This window comes from Dasypus novemcinctus, chromosome 5 (assembly GCF_030445035.2).
Source record: "Dasypus novemcinctus isolate mDasNov1 chromosome 5, mDasNov1.1.hap2, whole genome shotgun sequence".
Classification (NCBI taxonomy): Eukaryota; Metazoa; Chordata; class Mammalia; order Cingulata; family Dasypodidae; genus Dasypus; species Dasypus novemcinctus.
The window spans coordinates 26,689,512-26,711,742 of record NC_080677.1 but is presented as its reverse complement, the minus strand read 5'-3'; the positions used below and the strand labels follow the sequence as shown (position 1 = coordinate 26,711,742).

Here is a 22,231-nt window from a genome sequence, read left to right as displayed (position 1 = left end):
AAGATAAGTTGTGTGTCAGTAAACGATGGTTAACAAATTACTTGATTTTGTGTGCATTGTAAGACCTATACTGGGTATATGATGGGCTTACCTCCATAAATTATGGTAAATAAAGCTTTTATTTTTGATTTTATGTTTTATTATATACTCACTAAAATCTGATTTGTTGTTTAATGTTTTAAACACAAAAGCTGAATCTTTGATACCCATAGCTTTGGAATTTGAAATAGTCTGAAAACTGTACTGTCTTTAGGTTTATTTTCTCTTGAAGATCTTAATAAAATCCTTGTGTAGGAGGAATTAGGTTAGCAAGATATCTTGAAAAGTAGTTTCAAAAATAGCTAGAGAAATATCCGAAAGCCCAGGAAATATTGACTCATGCACGGTTCCCTGACTCAGCATGTGAATAAATGGAAACAGATTTCTGCATAATGAAACAATTATGCCTGAAAGGGATTCCCAGCTCTCCAACTTCCCAGTCTTACCTCTCATGCTTGAAGTGACTTGACCTGAGGATGACATCTTTCCTGTCAATCTTAGAGAGGAGATTGCCTCTATAAATGCTCAAGCTACTAAGTTCTAATAGGCCCACACCTTTCCTAAAAACTGATAGAGGTGGTATGGGGGAAGAAATATGATGCTGAGAAGCAACTTTGGGATAGGCTACCCATGAGATGATAGAAAAGGAAGTAGGAAAATTGGAAAATGAATTGTACCTGTTTAATATTAATGCTCTGCTGGACTGTATGACTTTATAATGAGAGAAGAAAGAAGATGAGTTAAGTAGATAAAAAGAAATGAAGATGGGGAACTATTTTCAGATTTGAAAAAATCCTGAGGGCTTTTCTTCCATTTTTTTCCCTCTGATTTTCAATCTTTCTACCTTGCTACTAAAAGTGTTCCAAAATTAGCCAGAAACTAGAGCAAAGTAGTTCTAGCCAAGAAGTGCTGGAGCCATGAGAGTAAGGGTTCCTGCTTGTTGTAATATCATGATTAAATAGATGATTCATAAACGTCCCCACCTTTCCAGTTTTAAGATAATATTCATAATTTAGCAAAATCAGTTGAGTCTTACCATAAGTGGAGCTTTTTTTAAAGGAGGTACCAGGGATTGAACCTAGGACCTCATACATGGGAAACAGGTGCTCAACATCTGAGCTACATCTACTCCCCAGTGAGAGTTGTTGTTTTGTTTTACTTGTTTTTAGGAGGTACTGGGGATCAAATCCAGGACCGTGTACGTAGGAAGCAGGCGCTCAACCACTTGAGCTACATCTGCTACCCCCAAAAATATTTTAAGTTCTGAGTTTTTACTTTTTTAAAAATAGCAGCTGCTTCTTAGTTTTAAATTGCATGTATCTGGTACTATTCTTTTTTTTTTTTTTTTAAAGATTTACTTTTATTTATTTAATTCCCCTCCCCTCCCCCGGTTGTCTGTTTTCTGTGTCTTTTTGCTGCGTCTTGTTTCTTTGTCTGCTTCTGTTGTCGTCAGCGGCACGGAAAGTGTGGGCGGCACCATTCCTCAGCAGGCTGCTCCCTCCTTCGCGCTGGGCGGCTCTCCTTATGGGTGCACTCCTTGCGCGTGGGGCTCCCCTACGCGGGGGACACCCCTGTGTAGCACAGCACTCCTTGCGCACATCAGCACTGCGCATGGGCCAGCTCCACACGGGTCAAGGAGGCCCGGGGCTTGAACCGCGGACCTCCCATGTGGTAGACGGACGCCCTAACCACTGGGCCAAAGTCCATTTCCCTATTCTTTTTAATATACATTGCCTCCACTAGAAGATCACTTAGTTTAGTATTTTAAGTTTTACTTTATCTGTAACTTTTTAGTAAAATCATAAATTTATGCAAGAATTAAAAGTATGTGTAGTTGGAAACTGAATTTTTTATCTGCCACATGTATTGAACCCCATTTAGTGTTGCCTCTGATTTTAAATTTGGTTAGTTTGCTTGCAGGTTGTCATTTTCAAATTTAGGGAACCTGCAGATAACTTGATTGATGAACTAAAAAGTTATGGTTGTGTGTTTATGACTTTTACATAAGTGGAACCATGCTTTTTCCCTGCAACATTGTTTTTGGTTTTATCCATGTTTTTACATCAAGTTGTGTATTATTGTTCCTGTGTGGTATTCCATTGTGTGACTGTTCCACAGTTTATCAGTTCTACTATTGATAGACATCGACACCGTTTCCAATTTCTGGCTATTATAAATAACACCATTCTGAAATTCTTTTTCAGGAATCTTGGTGTATTAATGCTTGTTTCCCCAGAATTTCAGTACCTAGAAGTGGGACTACTTGGCTGTAAGAAATGAGTATCTTCAGCTTTACTAGAGAATTCCAAACTGTATTCTAAAGTGTTTGTAACATTTTCCATGCCCACAAGCAGTATATACAGAGTTCCCTTTTCTCCACATTCTTACCAGTACTTGATATTGTTAGACTTAATTTTTAACCAGGCTGATAGCTGAGTAAATGGTACCTTGTGGCTCTTAGTTAGCATTTCCCTGATTGCTATTAAGGGAGAGCATCTTTTCATATACTTCTTAGCCATTTGGATTTCCTTTTCTTAAAGTATCTGTTCAGAACTTCTGGGTTGTCTTGCTTGTCACTGATTTGTAGAACTTCTCTGTATATTCTAGATAATTTTTTTAATTTTTTTTTCCTTTATGGTTAGTGCCTTTTGGGTCTTTAAGAAATAAAAGTCACACCTCTTATTTAAAAAAAGAAAAAAATCTTTCCCTACTTCTAGGTCATGAAGACATTCTCCAGTATTATCCTTTAAAAGCTTTATAGTTTAACTTCCATGTTTTGGATTTTAATCTACCTACAATTGATTTTTTAGTAGAACTGAAGAACAGTTTCGTGCCATTCATCTATCCTTGTGCCAGTCCCATACTACATTAATTACTGTGTATGTTATATCAGGTAGAGAAAGCATTCTCACCTTGTTATTGTTGAAGAGTTTCTTAGTCCTTTGCATTTCCACATCAATTTTAGAATTAGCTTATCAGGTTCTCTTTCACACTGGTTCAGATTTTGGTAGGGATTACATTTAAGCTACCTTGGTTGAGCTGACAGGCTTACAGTATTGAGACTTCCAGTTCTGAACAGGCATATGAGGAGAGATGAGAAAATGGTAGCTTGTCCTGGTAACATCCTAGCCCTTTCCAAGTAGGGTCTAACCAGGGTTGATTTGGACAAAAGGTTTAAAAATAGCCCAGTATAGATAATATATGTGAAAGTGCCCAGCACAGGACCTAGGATATAATAGGCACTCAAATTTCCCCTTCTCCTCTCTAACCATTGCAAAAAGGGCTCCTTAACTGCTACCCCCCAGTCCACTATAAATTGCCATCTGTGGATGGGGAGACTCCAGTGCATGGGAGAAGGTTTGTTATGCTTTTGCATCTCATTAGCAGATAAGCTCACAATAGTTTACCAAATTTACCAAGCCGAAGTTATTTTATTTTTATTTGTCCCTTCTACTCTGTCCTCTGCCACCCAGTTGCCCTCTCCAGTGGCAGCCAACATTAACAGTTTGTTTCCCTCTGGGGGTGTTTTTGTTTTTGTTTTTAAGGTTTATTTATTTCTCTCCCCTTCCCCACCCCCCCCAGTTGTCTGCTCTCTGTGTTCATTTGCTGTGTGTTCTTCTGTGGCCGCTTCTATCCTTACCAGCAGCACCGGGAATCTGTGTTTCTTTTTGCTGCGTCATCTTGTTGTGTCAGCTCTCCGTGTGTGTGGCACCATTCCTGGGCAGGCTGCACTTTTTTTCACACTGGGCAGCTCTCCTTACAGGGCACACTCCTTGCGCATGGGGCTCCCTTACACGGGGGACACCCCTGCGTGGCACGGCACTCCTTGGCGCGCATCAGCACTGCGCATAGGCCAGCTCCACACGAGTCAGGGAGGCCCGGGGTTTGAACCGCAGACCTCCCATGTGGTAGGCGCACGCCCTATCCATTGGGCCAAGTCTGCTTCCCTCTGGGGGTGTTTTGTGCATAACAAGTACAAATATATTTTCCCTCCCTTTTTACCCAAATGACAACAAACTATACCTAATTTTCTGACCCTTACTAATTTTTACATAATTTGTTTTGGAGATGAGCTTCGTTACTTTTAATGGCCGTAGGGTGCTCCATTGTACAGAAATAGAGTGGTACGTCAAATTATATGTATATTTATAATTTTTTTAGAATTATTTTTTCATATTTAAAAAGCATTGATCTGCTTTATTTTTTTAAAGCATATTTCTTAGCTTTAAGTCTAATTAGCTTTGCCAATAATCCCATTGTTGACAGTTGACTTTTCTTCTCTAACAGAATCAATTATGAAATGTCAGACCATGAACAGTTAAATTAAGTTCTCTGATTACTGTTTTGCAATATAAATCATTTGTAATAATTGGCAATTCAAGAAGTGTCTTTATTAAGAAGTGGGGGTCTCATTCATTGTTGGGAGGGTTGGGTATTCTAGGGGCCACATGAAGTTTGAAAGAATATTCAATATTGTAATATTTAATGTTTGTAAACAGAGTAATGGGAGGTCTGTTTTTAAATACATAGCACACAAGCAGTAGCAGTGAACTGTTGTGAAGATTTGGAATGAGGAGCTGGCCTCCTCGAGCTAGGGGTCCTTTCAGCAGTTAGTCACAAGGGGGTGCAGTTGAGAAGCACTGTACTGAACATCTCCGATACATAGACTTGGATTTATTTTTGCTGCTTCTATTAATTAGGCTTTTATAGAGCAGCAGAAGACATTATCAAGAATAAGAATAAAACCCAAGTGACTAGACCTGTGTTTCAACTTTTGGAATTCTTCCCTCCCATATTAAGTATTTAACAAACCATCTGTTAGGTTCAAGGCATTATCCTCAGTGTAATGAAGAACGTGAAGTTGCAAAAGAGATATCGCCTGCCCTCTGAGAGATTTGTCTCATGATGTAAAGAAGACATCATCCAAAGAAGTATAATTCAGGGTTTAAAAAATGCTGAGAAATAAAAAATAAAACTCATAGAACTTGATGCTGAAAAGAAGTTCAGGGCTCAGCAAGTCTGCCCTCCTGACATCGTACACAAATTGTAGCATGTGTTGAAAATCTATTCTGATTTAGAATCTTTCAGCAGAAGTTCCATGCCCTTCTTCAGTGAATCATTCCAGTGTTAACACTTTTATTCTCAGGACATTAGCTGCTTTTTACATTGAACTGCCTGTTGTAGATTGGCAGTCGAACTGTAATTTTCAGAGAAGCTCTCTTTTTGGACAAATTCAAATGAAAATTATGTGACTACAAAACTATTGTCAGTGCCATTTTGCTTTAAATATTTAGTAACAAATATTGAAATATTTTTGCATGATTTTTAACAACTGGGCAATAAAACAAATGCTTTGCCGTGCTTTGCTATTTTCATAATAGTACTTTAGTGCTTACGTGCGATACATGTGTTTTAAAAATTTTATTGGAAAAACTAACAGCTTTCTACTAAACAACATCTTTTTTAATGGGCTTATTACCTTGTTTCCTAAATGAAAACGTCCAGTCTATCATTTACTGTGGAGGCTTATAAAATGAAACAAGAACAAAGTAATAAGAGTTTATATGTTGAACCTCCTTGCCAAGATTTGACCATTCATGGAAAAGGTTAGCAGTTAACTGGGCTTTTTGCAGCCAAGGCCCAAGATTCCCTTAGAATATCATTTTAGTGAGTCAGAGATGAGCTGCATTAGGGGCAGGGCAGGGGGCAAAGAATGAGTATTTTTCTGCTGTTAGCTCTCTAGGCTAAGAGAGGGAGAGCGCTTCTTTTACTTTTTTAATGTTTTTTGTTACTCTTATAATTCATAGGGATATCTCTGTTTGCCTTATATGGCATTGCAGCAGCATCATCTTCTCTCTGATGTCACCATTCGGGGATTTGTTGCTGGAGCTACTAACATCCTTTTTCGACAACAGAAACACCTCAGCGATGCCATTGTGGAAGTACGTTTATGTCTGTGTGTGTACTTGACACTGCTGGTCCCTTTTGCCTTTCCTAAATGCATTTGTAATCACTTACATAGTCCCTACTATATACCAGACATTCTAAGCATTTTATATATTTTAACGGATCTAATTCTGCTAACAGCCCTGTGAAAACAGGAATACTAATGTCCACATTTTATACCTCCAAAAGTTAAGGAACAGAGATTACGTCACCTGCTTAAGATCAAATAGCTAGTAAGTGGAGAAGCCAGGATTCAGATCAGGGCAATCTGGTTCTACTATGATCTCACTTTTAAAATGTGTTTATTTAAATACCTCTGACCTGTTTAATATCTTCATACTATCAAGGGTAAGGAAGCTAGGAATAAATATTTGACATCTTATCTATATATAAGAAATTTAAATCATGTTAGATTGAAGAAATTGTTTTAAAAAGCATTCAATCATTAAGGGTTTGGGGAAATGTTTACAATATAATAAATAAAAAACACGAGAAATCAAAGCTATCCATATTATCCCAATTTTGTGAAAGAAAAAAATATGTATATGTACATGCCTTCCATGACAGAAGAATCTGGATGGGAAGCTCAGAATTGCTTTAGCATTATAGTTAGGTTCCAGTTCTGAAGTTAGTTGGGGACGTTCATGGGTACTGGCTTTATTATTATACTTCAGAGCTAACCTATAAGTTATATATTTCTTTGTATATCAAATATTGCATAATAAAAAATTCCAGAGTATGCACTCAAGAAATTTTAAGGAATTACACTAATTGTTCATTTCTGTGTAGTGTAATAAAGATGGTTTTTATTATACATCCCTGTATTTTCTAAAAATACAATATAAATAAAAAATGCTCTGTCAATTGAACCACATTCGCTTCCCTGTTCCCCTATTATTAACACCATGTATGAGTACTGTCCATTCGATATACTTCTCATATTTACACTTCTCATATTTTTTAAATAGAGAAGGAAAAGAACTTCATTGTAAAAACCTGTTTCTTTCTTAGATTTACCGTTTGAGAATTTTGTTATTCGTATTTTTTATTTCCAGCTCCAACTTCCCGTAGTTTCTCTGTAAAATATGGCCTGGATAGCCACGTGAATGCCCAGACACTGACTTGTACCTGGGTACCCTCTAGGTGGAAGAGGCCCTGATCCAGATCCACGATCCAGAACTCAGGAAGCTGCTTAACCCAACCACTGCGGACCTCCGGTTCGCGGACTACCTGGTGAGACACGTGACGGAGAACCGGGACGACGTCTTCCTGGACGGCACAGGCTGGGAGGGCGGGGACGAGTGGATCCGCGCCCAGTTCGCAGTCTACCTCCACGCGCTGCTGGCGGCCACCTTGCAGTTAGGTGAGAAGCCGCGTGAAGCGCAGAGCCAGCTTTCTTGTTGTAAAATTTTTTTTTATAGTTACCATGTTTGAATTGCAGAAGAAACACATGTAGAAATAACCACTTCGCATTTTGAGCACTTTACGTCCTTCCAGACCTCTTTTGATGCGTGTGTTTTGATGTTAGTTTTGCGGTGTTTGTGGTGGCTCTTTTACAAAGATGGATCATACCATACGTGTTTTCAGAAACTTCTTACTTTCTAAAAGAAACATGAGTATTTGTCAAGACAATAAATACAGATCTTTGTCATTTTTACATGATCGTTTAATGTTACATTGTTATATCCATGTTTGGAGGTATTTGTAAACGTATTTTTTAATATATATATATTTTTTATAGGGAACTTGTGAACTTCCAATCATGCATAATGTGCAGAATTCCCATACATTATCCCTCCACCAACACCACACATTGGTGTGGAACATTTGTTACAGATTATGAAAGATCCATCAGATTTTTACCACTAACTGTGGCCCATAGCTTACATTTGGTAAATTTTTTTCCATATATTCCCCTATTCCCCTATTTTTTTTTTTAAGATTTATTTATTTCTCTCCCCTTCCTTCCCCCTCTCCTCCCCCCCCCCCCCCCATTGTCTGCTCTCTTGTGTCCATTTGCTGTGTGTTCCTCTGTGTCCGCTTGATTCTTGTCAGGCAGCACTGGGAATCTGTGTCTCTTTTTTGTTGCGTCATCTTGCTGCGTCAGCTCTCCACGTGCCCAGAGCCACTCCTGGGTGGACTGCACCTTTTTTTTTTTTCACGCGGGGTGGCTCTCCTTGCGGGGCGCACTCATTACGTATGGAGCACCCCTACACGAGGGCGTCCCTGTGTGGCACAGCACTCCTCGCGCATAGCAGCACTGCACGTGGGCCAGCTTACCACACAGGTCCGTATCAAACCCTGGACCCTCCATATGGTAGGCGGATGCTCTATCAATTGAACCATGTCTGTTTCCCTAATCCCCTATTACTAACACCATGTATGAGTACTGTCCATTCTATATACTTCTTGAGAACACTCTCATATTTGTACTGTTAGCCACAGTCCATCTTCCACCACATGGTTCACTGTAAACACATATCTTTAAGATACATAAAGGGAGGAAAGAAAAATATAAAAAATAGAAATCTTTGAGAACCACAATCTGAATGATAAAACCTTCAAATGTATGCCCTTTCTAAAAAATACTATTTTGCCTATTAATTGGCAAAAATGGGGCAGGTAAAGCTAGAATCACCCTTGTAGTAAACCACTATTAGATATGAGAAACCTGGATCCAAGCTGAACTTTCTCATTCCTCCTTAGAAAATTATAAAAGAGAAAATGCAATGAGCTTAACATTTTGTTAATTACTGCTCCAGACATTTGGCAGACATTCATTAGATTTTTTTTAATCAACCCACCTCCACCACCTCTTCCTGGTTTTTCACATACTGCATATGCAGTTTTAAACCAGAGTTTCAAGCTTATTCTTCATTTATAAAGGAAAGCTAAGGAACTGGTCCTCATTTGTAAACTGAATATTTTAGAGTATATGCTCCCCTGTAGCTTGAGCAGATAATATACCAAAATTAAATCCTCTAACCCAGAATCTTTCAGTACTCTGGGAAAAACACAAAAATAAGAAAACCTTAATCTCTACCAGTCATGTAGCTTCATGAGTATTTATCTGCCTTTTTAAAATACTTGGTCTCAAAGGGAAAAAAAAGAAAAAAAATACTTGGTCTCATAGCTGTAAGCAGTGAATAATATTAGTAATTACATTTTTGAGCATCAAATAAGTGCAGGGGACTTTACATTAATAACCATTTCATCCTCCCAACAATCCTGGAGGAAGATAATGTATCATCCACATTTTAAAAAAGCTCATCCATCTGGTAAGAGTGAGATGGATTTTAAACCCAAATGATTTGGCTCACTCCCATACTCCTAGCCAGGTCAAAAGAGAATATTCAGCCTAATGAACTGCTTGAGGAATATGTTTTTAAAAGAATTTCTTATTGCTGCATATGGGAACTCTATATTTCCGTCTCTTCCTAGCAATAAAAAGTATTTGTATTTTACCTTCAAAGAAAACAACATTCAATTTGTATATGAAACAGCCATTTAAACTCAAGTTTGAAACACTAAATAGTTAGACAAAGTCTCAAAATGAGAAAATGTAGCTAAAAGCACCCATTCATATATTTATTCTTAATCTTTTCTTAGAAAATGACATTTGTGAAAAGATAGAAAGCTGTGCTATCTGCCTACTCCGTATGTGTACGTCAGTACATCTTCTCACTGTTAAACCAGTCATTCTTGTGTAAAAATCAATGCCATCCTCAATCTTGGTAAGAAAAAGATGGAACTATTTTGGGGTTATAAGGAACCCTGGAAAATATCTGGCTCAACCCTCTTATTTTCCAATTAGGAAAATGAAGTTCTGAGTGATTAAGTGACTTGCCAAAGGCCACGTCGCTTCTTAACAAGTTTCCTGACATCTGATAGGCTATCTCCAAAAAAGAACAGGGAGTCTGGGGGGATAAAATCCATTTCTTTACCCTTTTGGTTGTTAATCTTCATGTCTCTGGCTAGCTTTGATCTACCTCAACTTCTTTCAAATATTTACTTGGCAGATAATGAAAAGATATTATCAGACTATGGGACAACCTTTGTTATGGCATGGAAGAACACACACAACTACAGGGTATGGAACAGCAACAAGCATCCCGCACTGGCAGAAATAAATCCCAAGTAAGCACATCCTCGAAGACTGGTAGATAGTCGACCAACCATTTTATGCATTAAGTGTGCCTCTATGTAAGGAAATTCATATCTTAACTTTGATAGTGTGGATATCTTGAACAGTCCCCTTAAGTGGTTATAAAAAGGCTCCCAAGTTCAGAGTAGCAGCTTGAAAACTGCTATTCATACAAGGCATTATTGGAAATACTAATGTTTGTCCCAGGTCTTGATGCAGTTCCACAGGAGACTTTAACAGAAGTGCGGGGCATATAATGATACATAGTACCTGATGGTTCTTCTCTTCGTTTCTCTGGAGCTGTATTTTAAGAGAAAAGTCAAACAAAATGGAGTCTCTGGAGGGAAATTCCACTGGTGTAAAACTGGGAAGTTATTTTAAAACATGAAAAAACAAGTTAATGTTGATATTTCAGCTCCTAGATAATGTAGTCAAACCTAGTTTCCAAATCAGATTCTGAAATTCTACAAAATTGAATACCTGCCGTAATATTGAATGTTGACTGAGAGTTTATCCCAGATAGACACAAAATATATTTAAACATGCTCTGGATTGGGGCTGTAATGAAGTAATAAATAGCTGTGTGTGAATGAGAACAGAGTATAATCTAAAATGATAAAACACATATTTTCTAAATGGTTAAAATTTGGGTTTTCTTTTTTCTTTTTGATATAAGCATACCCTGAAAGTTTGTGAAGAAAATGGACAAATAACAACTTCGTACTGACTTCCATACTATTTTTGAAGCTAGGGGTAACTTAGGTAGACAGCAGGTATGCTTTAAGTGGTGCTGAAAAGGATATCTCCTTCCCCACAGCAAAAAAAAAAAAAAAAATCCAGATATTTAAGCCACAATAGTTTGGGGAAGCATCTACATGAATAAGGTGGTGCAGCAGGGTTTTGGAGAGCATGTCTGCTAAACTTTATATCAAGAAAAATGACTGGATTCAAACACCACTTTGGATGAATTTTATCCTCATACTAGATTATAGTACAAACTTATATTGCCATTTCAAAGTAGTAAAAACATGGAGAATTAAAGGGCAAACACAGTTTAATAGTATTAAATGCAATGGCTAAGAGTTAAAAGTATTCTCCCTCATGAACTACAAGGTCTGCATTCTAACACGTGGTGAAGAGAAACGGTGAGCCCGCCTGCCTACTGCACTCCCTGCGGTGGTGCCCCAGAGGCGGGCGCAGGACTGCTGGTAGCGCAGCACGCTGGAGCCACCAGCCTCCTCGCCTCTCCTGTGCCTTCACTGATAGACTTTGTCACATCTCTATATAGTCACTGCATCTGGATTTTAACACCGATCCATAAAATTCATTGCTGGAATGGGTTTTAAAGGATTGTAAAATAGTATGTAGTAAAAATATGTAAATTGTTTAGGTTGAAGAAGGCTGAAAAGAAGCCTATTAACTGTAATATATACGTGGGGAAATTATGCAGATGGCATAGTCAACAGATTTTCAACATTTTCACCAAATTAAAAACAAGAAATTATAGTCTCCAGGTGTTATCAGGGAGTGTCGTTTAGAAATAGTCCAAGCAAAATGTAAGATTTGAGAGCCTTGGGATCCTTTCTTCAATTCCTAAAAAAAATTAGAGGAGGCAGTCATCTAACTCGCAGCAGGCATATTTAATCTTTTAAAATAGTCTTTCCAGGAACATAGAATGATTAAGTGGCCTCTCAATTCTTTCAAACCAGTGACTCAAGTCTCCAGAAAAAAAGGAGAGGTTGTTACACATGCTTAGTTTGGCCCATAAAGAGTAGTTTGTAGTCATTTGGAAACCCATAAATAGCAGTTTCATGTTTTTACAAGTACCTATAGATTTCACTGAGGTCATTTTCTTTGATAGATGTTAACAGAGAGACCCCAACATAAGAATTTGGATGTTTAATGGCCTCTCTTTGTCAAGTTGTATAATTTTTATATACTATTTCCCCCCCTTTTTAAGTGGAAATGGAGAAGTAAGAAGAGGGTGCTTTCTTACAAAAAGTGATGATAATGCTGTTTTTAAGACCTGTGTTTTGGCTTGCTTTTCTGATAGAAAGTGTGAATTTTGCTAGTCCATTCACAAATCTTCCCATGACCAATAGCATTTACTTATAAAATGGCTAGGACTGGACACATGTAGTCATAGCTAAATCAGTGGCTGTATCCCTGGCTGTCCTGGGGAGCTTTTAGAAAATGCTGAAGCCTGGACCGCACCCCAGACCAGTCAAATCAGAATTTGAGGGTAGCTCTAACACTGCTCCTGGAAAAAATCACCTGTTTACAGGTGAGGAAACTAAAGTTCAGCAAGATTAAGAATCTCTTGTGGGTCCCATAGCTGTAATTGGAGAGCTGTGATCAAAGCCCAGGTGTCAAGTTCCAAGCACTCCCACACAGCTGTCACTCATAAGAAGTTCCCTAATATTTCCTTGTGATAATTCCTTTTTGCAGTCTTATTGGTGATATACTCATAGTCTAAACTCAAACTTTGTTTTACAGTCATCCATTTCAAGGCCAATATTCAGTGTCAGACATGAAGTTAAGATTTTCACAGTGAGTATTTAGAGAAAATATCGGGGAAACTTTTATGTCTGAATTTATTCCATATGTTTAATTACTAAGTAGGAATTGTTTTTCTTTCCTTGATAGACTTGTGCCTCAAATAGTAGTCAAATATATGTGCATAACATTCTTTAGCTCAGCAGTGTCTATATTTCAAAGTGAAAGCTCTTCTGTTCCATAGAGAATGGTATGCACTAATAACAGGATTTGCTGTCCTTATTTTGATGAAATGTCTTTAGCAAATCCTGACTGTAAGGAAGAACTAATCATACATCTTTATGTCCTTACCACTTTTTTGGTCCATCTGTATGTACTTTGAATATCTTCTGAAAATGTACATGCTTGAAAGATAAGTAAATTAATTTATTCATAACAAATTATGAATAAATTAGCATCTTTCCTCAATAGTTCCAATTTAGGGTGACTATAAAGTGATTTGTGTGTGTGGGTATGAGAGAAAGAGAACTTTTTAAGTTGTACTTAATGCTTGTTTTCTTTACTCAGCTTTCTTCAAAATAGTGAACATGGCAAAAGGTTTTGGTAATGGATGGTGATGGTAGCACAACATTTGAATGTAATTAACACCACTGAATTATATATTTGAAAGTGGCCAAAAAGGGAAATTTTAGGTTGTATATATGTTACCAGATAAAACCTTTAAAAAAAGAAAACATAGGACTTTACATCACAACCAGTGAATCCTAACATAAACCATGAACTATAGTTAGTAGTACAAGTATAATAATATTGTTTCATCAGTTATAACACAGGTACCACACTATTGCAAAGTGTTAATAATTGGGGAAACTGGCGAGGGGGGAAGGAGATGCATAAAGTAGGGGACTCTTAATTTTCTGCATGATTTTTCTGTAAACCTACAATTTATCATATATAATAAATGAAATTTTAAAAAGATATATGCAAAAAATTTTTTTACTTAATACTTTTCCTTTACCCAGTTCTGTTCAGAATAGTGAACGTGGCAAAAAAATTGGAAACGTCATGGTCACAACTAGCCGGAATGTTGTTCAAACAGGAAAAGCTGTTGGTAAGGCATGTCTTTAGCCAGGAACAAACTGGAATCATACGTATCTTATTCTCTATCCTCAATATGTGATTGATTAAAACATAAATTAGAAGAGATCTGTGAATCATATAATATAAAGTGGTTGAATACAAAGGTATTTTTTTGTTTTCCTTTTTAGTTAAACCAATAAAATTCTTTTGATACCAGATAATAGCAAAGTTAAGCAAATTTTGCCACATCTGATGGTTTTTCTCCCATTCTTTGAGGCCTATAATAAAGTTGGCATTAGGAGTTGTTGTCCCCTAAAGTGATGTCACAAAATAAAGAAAATCAGTGAAACCAACAGTTTTTATTTTGTTTGTCTTTTGGGGTTTTTGTTTGTTTTAAAGATAACAATGTTAACAGAATCTTTGTAGACTGATTAAGAGTAAAGGAAAAAAGACAATTACTCTTTCTGGGAATGAAAGAGGGGACATCACTATCGATAGATCTTACAAAAATTGAAATAGTAAGGGAACATTGCAAACAACTTTGTCAATAAATTTGACAACATAGGTGAAGTATACAAATTCCTTGAAAGACTGAAAATACTAAAACTGATGCAATAAGAAATAGAAACTCTGAATAGCCCTAAATCTATTAAAAATTGAATTCGGTCTTAAAATCCATGCCACAAAGAAATCTCCCAGCCCACATGGTTTCACTTAAGAATTTTATCAAGTACTTTAAGGAAGAAATAATACTAGTTTTATACAGAGTATTTCAGAAGGTAGTAAATGAGGTAGTACTCCCCAACTCATTAAGTAAAGCCAGTTTTACCCTGATACCAAAGCCAGATAAACAATTGCATTCTGTATATACTCTTCTGCAGCTAGTTTTTTCACTTAAAATATTTTGTAGATCATTCCCTACCAATTCATAAAGAAATTCCTCATTTTTAAAAAACATTTTGATATCATTTCTAATTAAAGATACATTTCTTATTGCCATAGAAGGAACTCCCAGTTATCTCAGATTCACCAGTAGTTTACATTTTGCCCCATTTGCTTTATTATACCAATATATCAAAAGAATGACCCATCCCCTTTTTTTAGCTTCTGAGAGAAGTTATCTAACCCTTACTAAATAAACACAATTCAGAAGTCCCAAAACTAGATGATCTCTGTGTCAGGGTCATCTTAGCACTAATATTCTATATACTTAAAGATTAACAGAGTGAAAGAACTCTACAGACTCATTTTAAAAGAGAACCATAGCCCGACCACTAGGTTCATTTTCCCCCAAGGAAATAGAATTTGGTGTTAAAGCATTTATTTTCGTGCAGTATTACGCATTTGACTTATTTTTAATTCTTATTTTTTAAAGAAAAATCCCACTTCAATATAGGTATATCATGTTAAATGTAACTGAGTTTTTAGGGATGTTGTTGCTAATAATTACATTCTAAAGCCTGTTCTCCACACTCCCTTCCCCACTTTAGCATCAACTTTTGCAATAATGTTCTTTAGACCTGAGGCAGATAGTACTCTTTATGTCTGTGTTGGATGTGTCATAGCTTCAGATGACAATAGCAGATATCCCTAAAGCATCCTAACCACCCCTCTGTCTATGGGTTGTTACAAATTATCATCTTGGTCTTTAGGGTATAAAGAGAGCAACGTAGGACCTTTTTCAAGCTCTCCAAATGATGCTTATGCACAGCCATTTTTGAGAAGCGGGTGTTAAGGAAATAGTTTGATGAATACTTTCAGAATGCTGAGAAGACTAGGTTCTTAAACCAAGAAATAGTCCAGTTTCCTACAAGTCATATCCGTGAGAAGAGATTATTTTGAAACTAGAGATTTAAATGATATTTTAACAACTGTTAACCTATTGATGTATTCCACTGAAGTAACATTTATTAATTAGCATAGGTCTCTCATTGTCTTTTAACAAAAGTAAGGCATTTTTCCTTTTGTTTTTCCCCCTCCTTCCAATCCAGGCCAGTCAGTTGGAGGCGCTTTCTCCACTGCAAAGACAGCCATGTCTTCCTGGCTTTCTACTTTCACCAATTCCAGTCCCCAAAGTCTCTCTGAGTCACCAGATGGGAAACCCTGAGCAAGGCGTCCAAAGGCTGCTGTTGCTTTCTTAGGTTTGTGTTCCCTGTCCGTTCGCTGCTCCCAGACTGTTGTTCTTTATCGGCCACAGGACCACAGCAAGGGACCCATACGTCGGACTGTTTACATGAAAGGTTACACTCTGTCTAAGGAATGTCACAGCATGCTGAAAAGATGAAATCACAACCATTGCAGGAATGGCTTTTCCAGGTTGGGGTTTAAATTGACACTTTTATTTCAGTCTGAGCCTGATTAAAACACACAAGGAAATGAACCTTCTAATGAATTTGAGTTCTGATTTTGTACATTTGTCTACTTAAGAAAAATTTTTACTTGTGTAAATTTTGTTCTCTTTCGCTGTTTGAATATCCAGATGATCATTTTAATTTGTATTTGCTAAGATTGTTACATTACTTACAATTTCTCTCGAGTTGGCCCTACAATATGCTTGTAAAGTTCAGGGGCCATCCAGTCCAGCCCTGTGTTATTTTGCTGAGTTATATGATGATTTTGTTTTTCTAGCCACGAAACACATATATCAACTCATTTCCTCCCAGAAACATGGATGTCAGAAGTGGTAATTCTGAAGATGGGGTGTCTTATTTCATGTTATTAACCAAATCCTTTAAAAACCTGCTAAGAGTCATTAAGGAGTGTCAGTGTGTTGTCTTCCTCTAATTGTGCAAGTAGATGTGCAGAGAAATTGCGTCATGATGGTATAGTGGTGGTCAAGGAGTTTAACAGGAATGTCTGTGTAGGGCAGTATTTAAAAGATCTGTATGTTAGTTTTTAATCAATTCTAGTCATATTGGAATCTTTTACAAGCATTTTTTAAATCCGAAGTTTGTGCCTTCTAATTTCTTCTTTTAAGCAGCTTCCCATTGGGTGTTTACAGACCTATAGGTTTTCATTTAGTCTCACTCTTTGTAAAACTTGGTCATATTCTTCCTTTCCAAGGAACTTGGCCTGTTTCTCTGACTGAAAACCTTCCTGCAATCAATCTTTACCCCCTTCTAAAAGTATTTTATAAAAGCTATAAAATAGAAGTCTTATGTTAACTTATATTTAGAAAAGCAAGAGGTGAGAGAAGACAACTGCAGCCATCACAGTCATGTTTCATAAAGGACATCTGCTTTCCTCTTAGACACATGCATGTGTGTGCTATCTACTGATGATTTTTACACAATTGAACCTGATGTGCTTGTCATGCCTGCTCTTATTTGCTTTTCAAAGGTGTTCTCAGGGAGTACTTGGGAGGCACAGACTGCCTTTTCAGTAACAAAGCATTCTTAGAAAATACATTGTGAGTATACTGACATAAGATAAAAAGAGTATTGTGAAAATAATGGGCCTAGTTAAGAACAGCAGAGATTATATTGTAATTTATACCTTATGAAATGTTTCTGAAAGAAGCAAATCCTCATAAGGCATGTAAATGGACATAGGGACATAATCTAAGTATCCCTTAACTTTACCATTTGTGTTTTAACACAAGTCCAGCAAGTCTAAAAGCATATTTTCATTTGTGTATGATAATTCAAGAATTCAGTGATGATCGTTAAAGGGCTTAATGTGGAAACTCCATTAACTCCACTTCTGCTAGAAAAGTTAACCTCAGGAAATATTATTTAAAGAGAAGAAAAAAGTAGTACCGAACAAAACCTTAAAAGGTACTCTGGCATTGCACCAAGACTAAAGAATTCGTCCTAACATGTTTCATGAGGCCATGTCATTAGTTGAAGTGTGATAGTATATTAGTGTGCAATTGTTATCTTTCAAAGATCAGAAATTTATAGTAGCACTGTGAAGAATCAGCCAGCAAGCTGCCGGTTTGTCATTTTGTTTGTATGGTTTGTATAATTGGGATAAACCTTCATTTCACACTATTTAAAAGCAGTCCAACCCATACTTTGGAATCCCACTGAAATAAAAATAGTTACATGAAATTTAACTTTGCTTTAGTGCCCTATTTGAATATGTACCTTCATTGAACTTCCTATGAATGTTTCTGGTTTGGAGTTCAACTCTTAAATTGGTTATTTAACTGGCTTCCAATATAAAATGACTATCTCAAAAGATAGAACTTTCATTATAGGAATGGTCAAAAGACCATACCCATATTTCCTTCAGGTTCTGGGAGGAATTGTACTTTTCAGAGAGCCTTTGTCATTTAATTGTTAGCAGGAGCCACAGGGCACATCCAGCACAGTTAAAGCAGGAAGCCTGGCCCCTTGTCCTGTGAGACTTGATTCCAGGCTCCCAGCTGAGTGCTTAGCCCAGAAGCAGTAGCCTTCCCAGGCCCCGGCTTTGTGAGCCGTGGGAGCCACCACTGGTCCACCTCCTGACAGGATCACTGGTAAAGGTGAGTGTTTGGGTGGCCATGCTCACTCCAATGCTTCCCAAAGCATTGTGTCTAAGGACTAAGTATTTATAAATAGGCCTGAGGAAGTTGGGTCAGCCAGCCTCTCAGGGTGTCCCAAGCACACAGACTGTGTCTGTAGCTTGATGGTGGCCTCGTTGCTGTCCAAGTGACTTAAAAGTAGTATTTTTTAAATGTCCCTGGTATACTTGAATTCCTGCTAGGCACTATGATGACAGTGACAGGGAAAGGAGAGAGTGAAGCTACCAGGTATTGTGAGCTAGGTGAATAGGAAAGGTTGTATGACAAATTTTTAAGGCTTAGAGTTATTTTGCAGATGTATTTGGCTCACATAACCAGTATGAATAGTCTACCCCCAAATCTGTTAGGGATTCACTAGCCCCAAAGCTCTAAAATAATTCTTATCTACTTTTTTGCTTTAAGAAACACAGAGCAAGATACTTTAAAGGCAAAACAGAGTATGTAACATGACTTCCTCAACCTCATCTTGCTTTCCAAGATCTTTATTAAGTTTTTTATTTGTTTGACTTTGGAAAGCCATGGAAAAGGCATATTAGAAAGGGAGAGGTGAAATGAGGATTTGTTGCAAGACTGAGGAACAAGGTACTTAAAATCTGAATGAAAATATTTTGAGAGCAGTATTTAATATGTTAACGGTTATAAGAATTCTTTTAGAAAGACCTCAGAATTTTAATCTGCTAGTTACATGTGTTTAAATGAAGCTACATTTAAATCTGGCAGGCAGATTTTGTTTTTATGTTATATTTTGTGGAGAAAAGTTTTGTGTTATTACAGTCAGTGGTCCTTTTCCCTCCTGTGCTGGCAATGAGGTTGGGAGCCCTCTGCTCTGTAAAGGGCCAGTGTCCTCACCTTTAACTGCATGAACTTACCTACTATAGCAGTTTTGGAAAATAGCCGCTTAGGACAGTAGCTGCTAAATGCTGTCGCTGTTTTATTGGGGAGTTCATTGGAACTCTTGAAATGGTCAACATCTGCATGCTCTGATCCTTTCATGGTTTTTCTATCCAGATCCTTGGTAGCTTTTAAACGTGGTAGCCCTGATTTCCAGGGGATGATTGTCATTCCATGTAGCCTAATGTGCTGCTAAGAATTTTCTCATCCCAAGTCTTTAGACTTCATAGCGTTGGAGCTGTTTTTTCATAATTCCAGCATTCCATAAATATTTGTCAAGGACAAAGAAAAGGAATGAGGATCTTTATTCTTTTCATATAAATAACTTTCTACACATGACTTCCTGTTTTCATTATGAAAAAGAAGAAACTAGCATCCTTGTATAGTAACTCCAAAATTAAAGATTGTGCACGTATAAGGGATCAGATATATTTTGTAAAACTAAGGCGTTTTTATTTCTGTGCTGTTCCAATGTTTACCTTTTTACTTATATTAATTAAAGGTAGAGAAATTATATATTTAAATCATGTAAATGGGAACAATTTAGGATTTTTCTCCAATCTTAATTTTCATCAGCTTCTTACACACACTGTATGCTGCTCAAATTTCTGTGTGTGTGCAGTAGAAGCATTTGAACATTTCAGTCAGGTACTGAGCCAGAAAAGGTAATTGAAGTTTTTAGAAAGCTTCTGTGCTTAGAAAATATTTTGTTGTTTTCTTGAAATAGTAATAATTTTTAGCTGGAAAAATAGGATCAAGACTTATGTTTCAGGCTTCTTAGTCATTGGTTCTTAAATTTAGGAAGCATTTGATTAAAGAGTTGCTGAAGGCATTTAGTAGTTATAAAAATAGTTTAAATATTTGAGATGAAAGGCTTTCCACAAACCCTTTCTAAGAAAGTTTAGCTTAGAAAACTTCTAATGTTTTCGAAGGAAGTTTAACTGTGGCACATTTTTTGATCAGAAAGGTAATTACTCTTCGCTCTAGTAGTTTTATAATCTGTACTTGTTCTTTGTTGTCATTTTTTAAAAAGTGTTAAAATTATAAATCATCTAATTATACTGAATTGTAAAACTTTACTGTATTTTTATTTTACAAAAAAAATGAGAATAAAATCCTGTTTGTCCTGTGAGCCACTGTTCATGACCTGTCTTTCTAGAAGTACCCTGCATGTTGACAGTTTCGTTTCTGGTCTGCTTCACATTTGGACGGGAATGCCAGTTTCTTTTATTAAGAAAACAGCACACAGAATGAAATAAAGGAATTACAGCAGAGAGGCTCAGCTTTTAAGGTGGTAATCTCTGCAGGAAGAATTGCTGTGGGTATTTGCACTCTTCAGCCTCTGTGGAATGCTAAGTGCACGGTGCTGCACAAAGTACAACCCAGCAGAGGTTTGGTCACGCAATAATATCTCATCCCATGCTTCACGGACAGAAACCCCAGGGGAGGGGACCTGGTCCTAAGCAGCCCATTTTTCCACCTACACTGGTAAACTTCAAAATAACCCTTGACATTTCCAGCGAGGACTCCTAGTATATTTTCATGTAGGTTTCCATGTACTGTGGTTCCTTCACAACTGTCCCTTTTTTGTTCTGCTACAAAACCGTGGCTTTGTAATGTGCTTCACAGAAGACACAGGCAGCCCTCTTTGCCCCCAGGGTGTTTGTGCTTAGGTGCGGATGGTACAGCATTCAGGGGAAGTTAGCTGTATTCTTTGACGTGGACTGCTGGAGCCTAGAGCTGACGTGAGTGATGACTCAAGGACAGTAGCACCCCCCCACCATCTCCCCTCCATTTCCTGATGACCTGCTCAGGCTAGCTTGAGGTGACACCATGGTTTCCTGGTGTGTCCCAGGTAAGATCTGTCTGTTCTTCATCCTGCTAGGGTGGGAGTTGAACAGTTAAATCTGATAACATCTGGAAGGAGCACGTGGAGCCATTTCTTTTCAAGGACACTGAAGGGCTGCTCTGCCTGGGCAATCCCCACAGGGTTGGGAGACCATACTGCAGCAGGTCTGGTGTATCCAGCTTGACAATCCCCAAATCCCCAGTCAAACTTCAAGCCTCTGACTGGCAAGCCCACTCTGCTGTAGACCGCTACAGGGGCTGGTCACAGGGCTCACGTAGCCACACGTTGTGTGATCATGGACCTAGGAGCCAGAGAATAGCCTGGGGCAGAAGATCAGATGGGTTATGCTCTTTGCTCTTTTTTTCTTTTTTCTTGTTTTTTGGTTTTTTAGGTTTTTTTTAAAGATTTTGTTTATTTTCCCCCCTTCCCCTCCTCCCACCCTGCTGTTTTTGCTGTCTGTGTTGCCCTGTTTCCTCATTTTCTCTCCTCTAGGAATCACCGAGATTTGATCCTGGAGACCCCTGATGAGAGAGGTTCCCAGTCAGTTGCGCCACCTCAGTTCCTGGTTTCTGCTGCGCTTCACCTTGGCTCTCTTTTGATGCGTCATCATCATTTTGCTACGTGACTCACTTGCGCAGGGCACTGGCTCACCACACGGGCACTTGCGTGGGCACTGGCTTGCTGCACGGGCATGCTCTCTCTTCTTCTTTTTCACCAGGAGGGCCCAGGGTTCAAACCCAGGTCCTCCCATGTGGTAGGCAGAAACTCTATCAGTTGAGCCACATCTGCTTCCCTGTTTTTTATTTTTTAGTTCCTCTTTGCCCTTCATCTTATGAACACCTGCATTTGGAACTAGTGGTATCCCATCATGACACACAACTAGGATTCAAATATTTAGAAATGTGATTTAGCCTTCACTGTTCTGGTCTACACTCGTGGAACACAGATGTGGCCGGGGACCTTGAGAAGCTGGCAAAAGTCAGCTGATGAAATGTTGATCATTGTTGCTAGGTGATGGGTGCTTAGGGCTTTGTTAGATGATTCTGTTTTTGTGTATGTTTGAGCATTTCCATAATGAAAAATTAAAAACAAAAAGCTACGTGCTAGCCATTAAACAACTTTGTTGCTGATGGGATTTAAAAAATTCCCTGTGGCCCTCTCCCCCATCCCCGCCACCGTTCTTAAATTCTGCTATCCCTACGTAGGCAATTCTCTTAAATATTGCAGGGAATTTAAAAGCCTTAGGTCTGGTTCTCAGCATCAAGTCAGGGTATCTACT

General features: G+C 37.9%; 1 protein-coding gene across 1 annotated transcript in view; it reads left to right on the top strand.

The window, feature by feature from the left end:
• AVL9 (AVL9 cell migration associated) overlaps nucleotides 1–20,235 on the top strand; it is a 72,264-nt gene extending 52,029 nt beyond the window's left edge. The window contains exons 11-16 of the mRNA XM_004463298.3: nucleotides 5,847–5,981; nucleotides 7,129–7,348; nucleotides 10,005–10,122; nucleotides 12,626–12,679; nucleotides 13,648–13,736; nucleotides 15,697–20,235. Coding sequence (XP_004463355.1) covers nucleotides 5,847–5,981; nucleotides 7,129–7,348; nucleotides 10,005–10,122; nucleotides 12,626–12,679; nucleotides 13,648–13,736; nucleotides 15,697–15,812 — 732 coding nt within the window. The 3' untranslated portion in view covers nucleotides 15,813–20,235. The remainder of the gene's footprint in view (nucleotides 1–5,846; nucleotides 5,982–7,128; nucleotides 7,349–10,004; nucleotides 10,123–12,625; nucleotides 12,680–13,647; nucleotides 13,737–15,696) is intronic.
• Nucleotides 20,236–22,231: the final 1,996 nt, after the last annotated feature.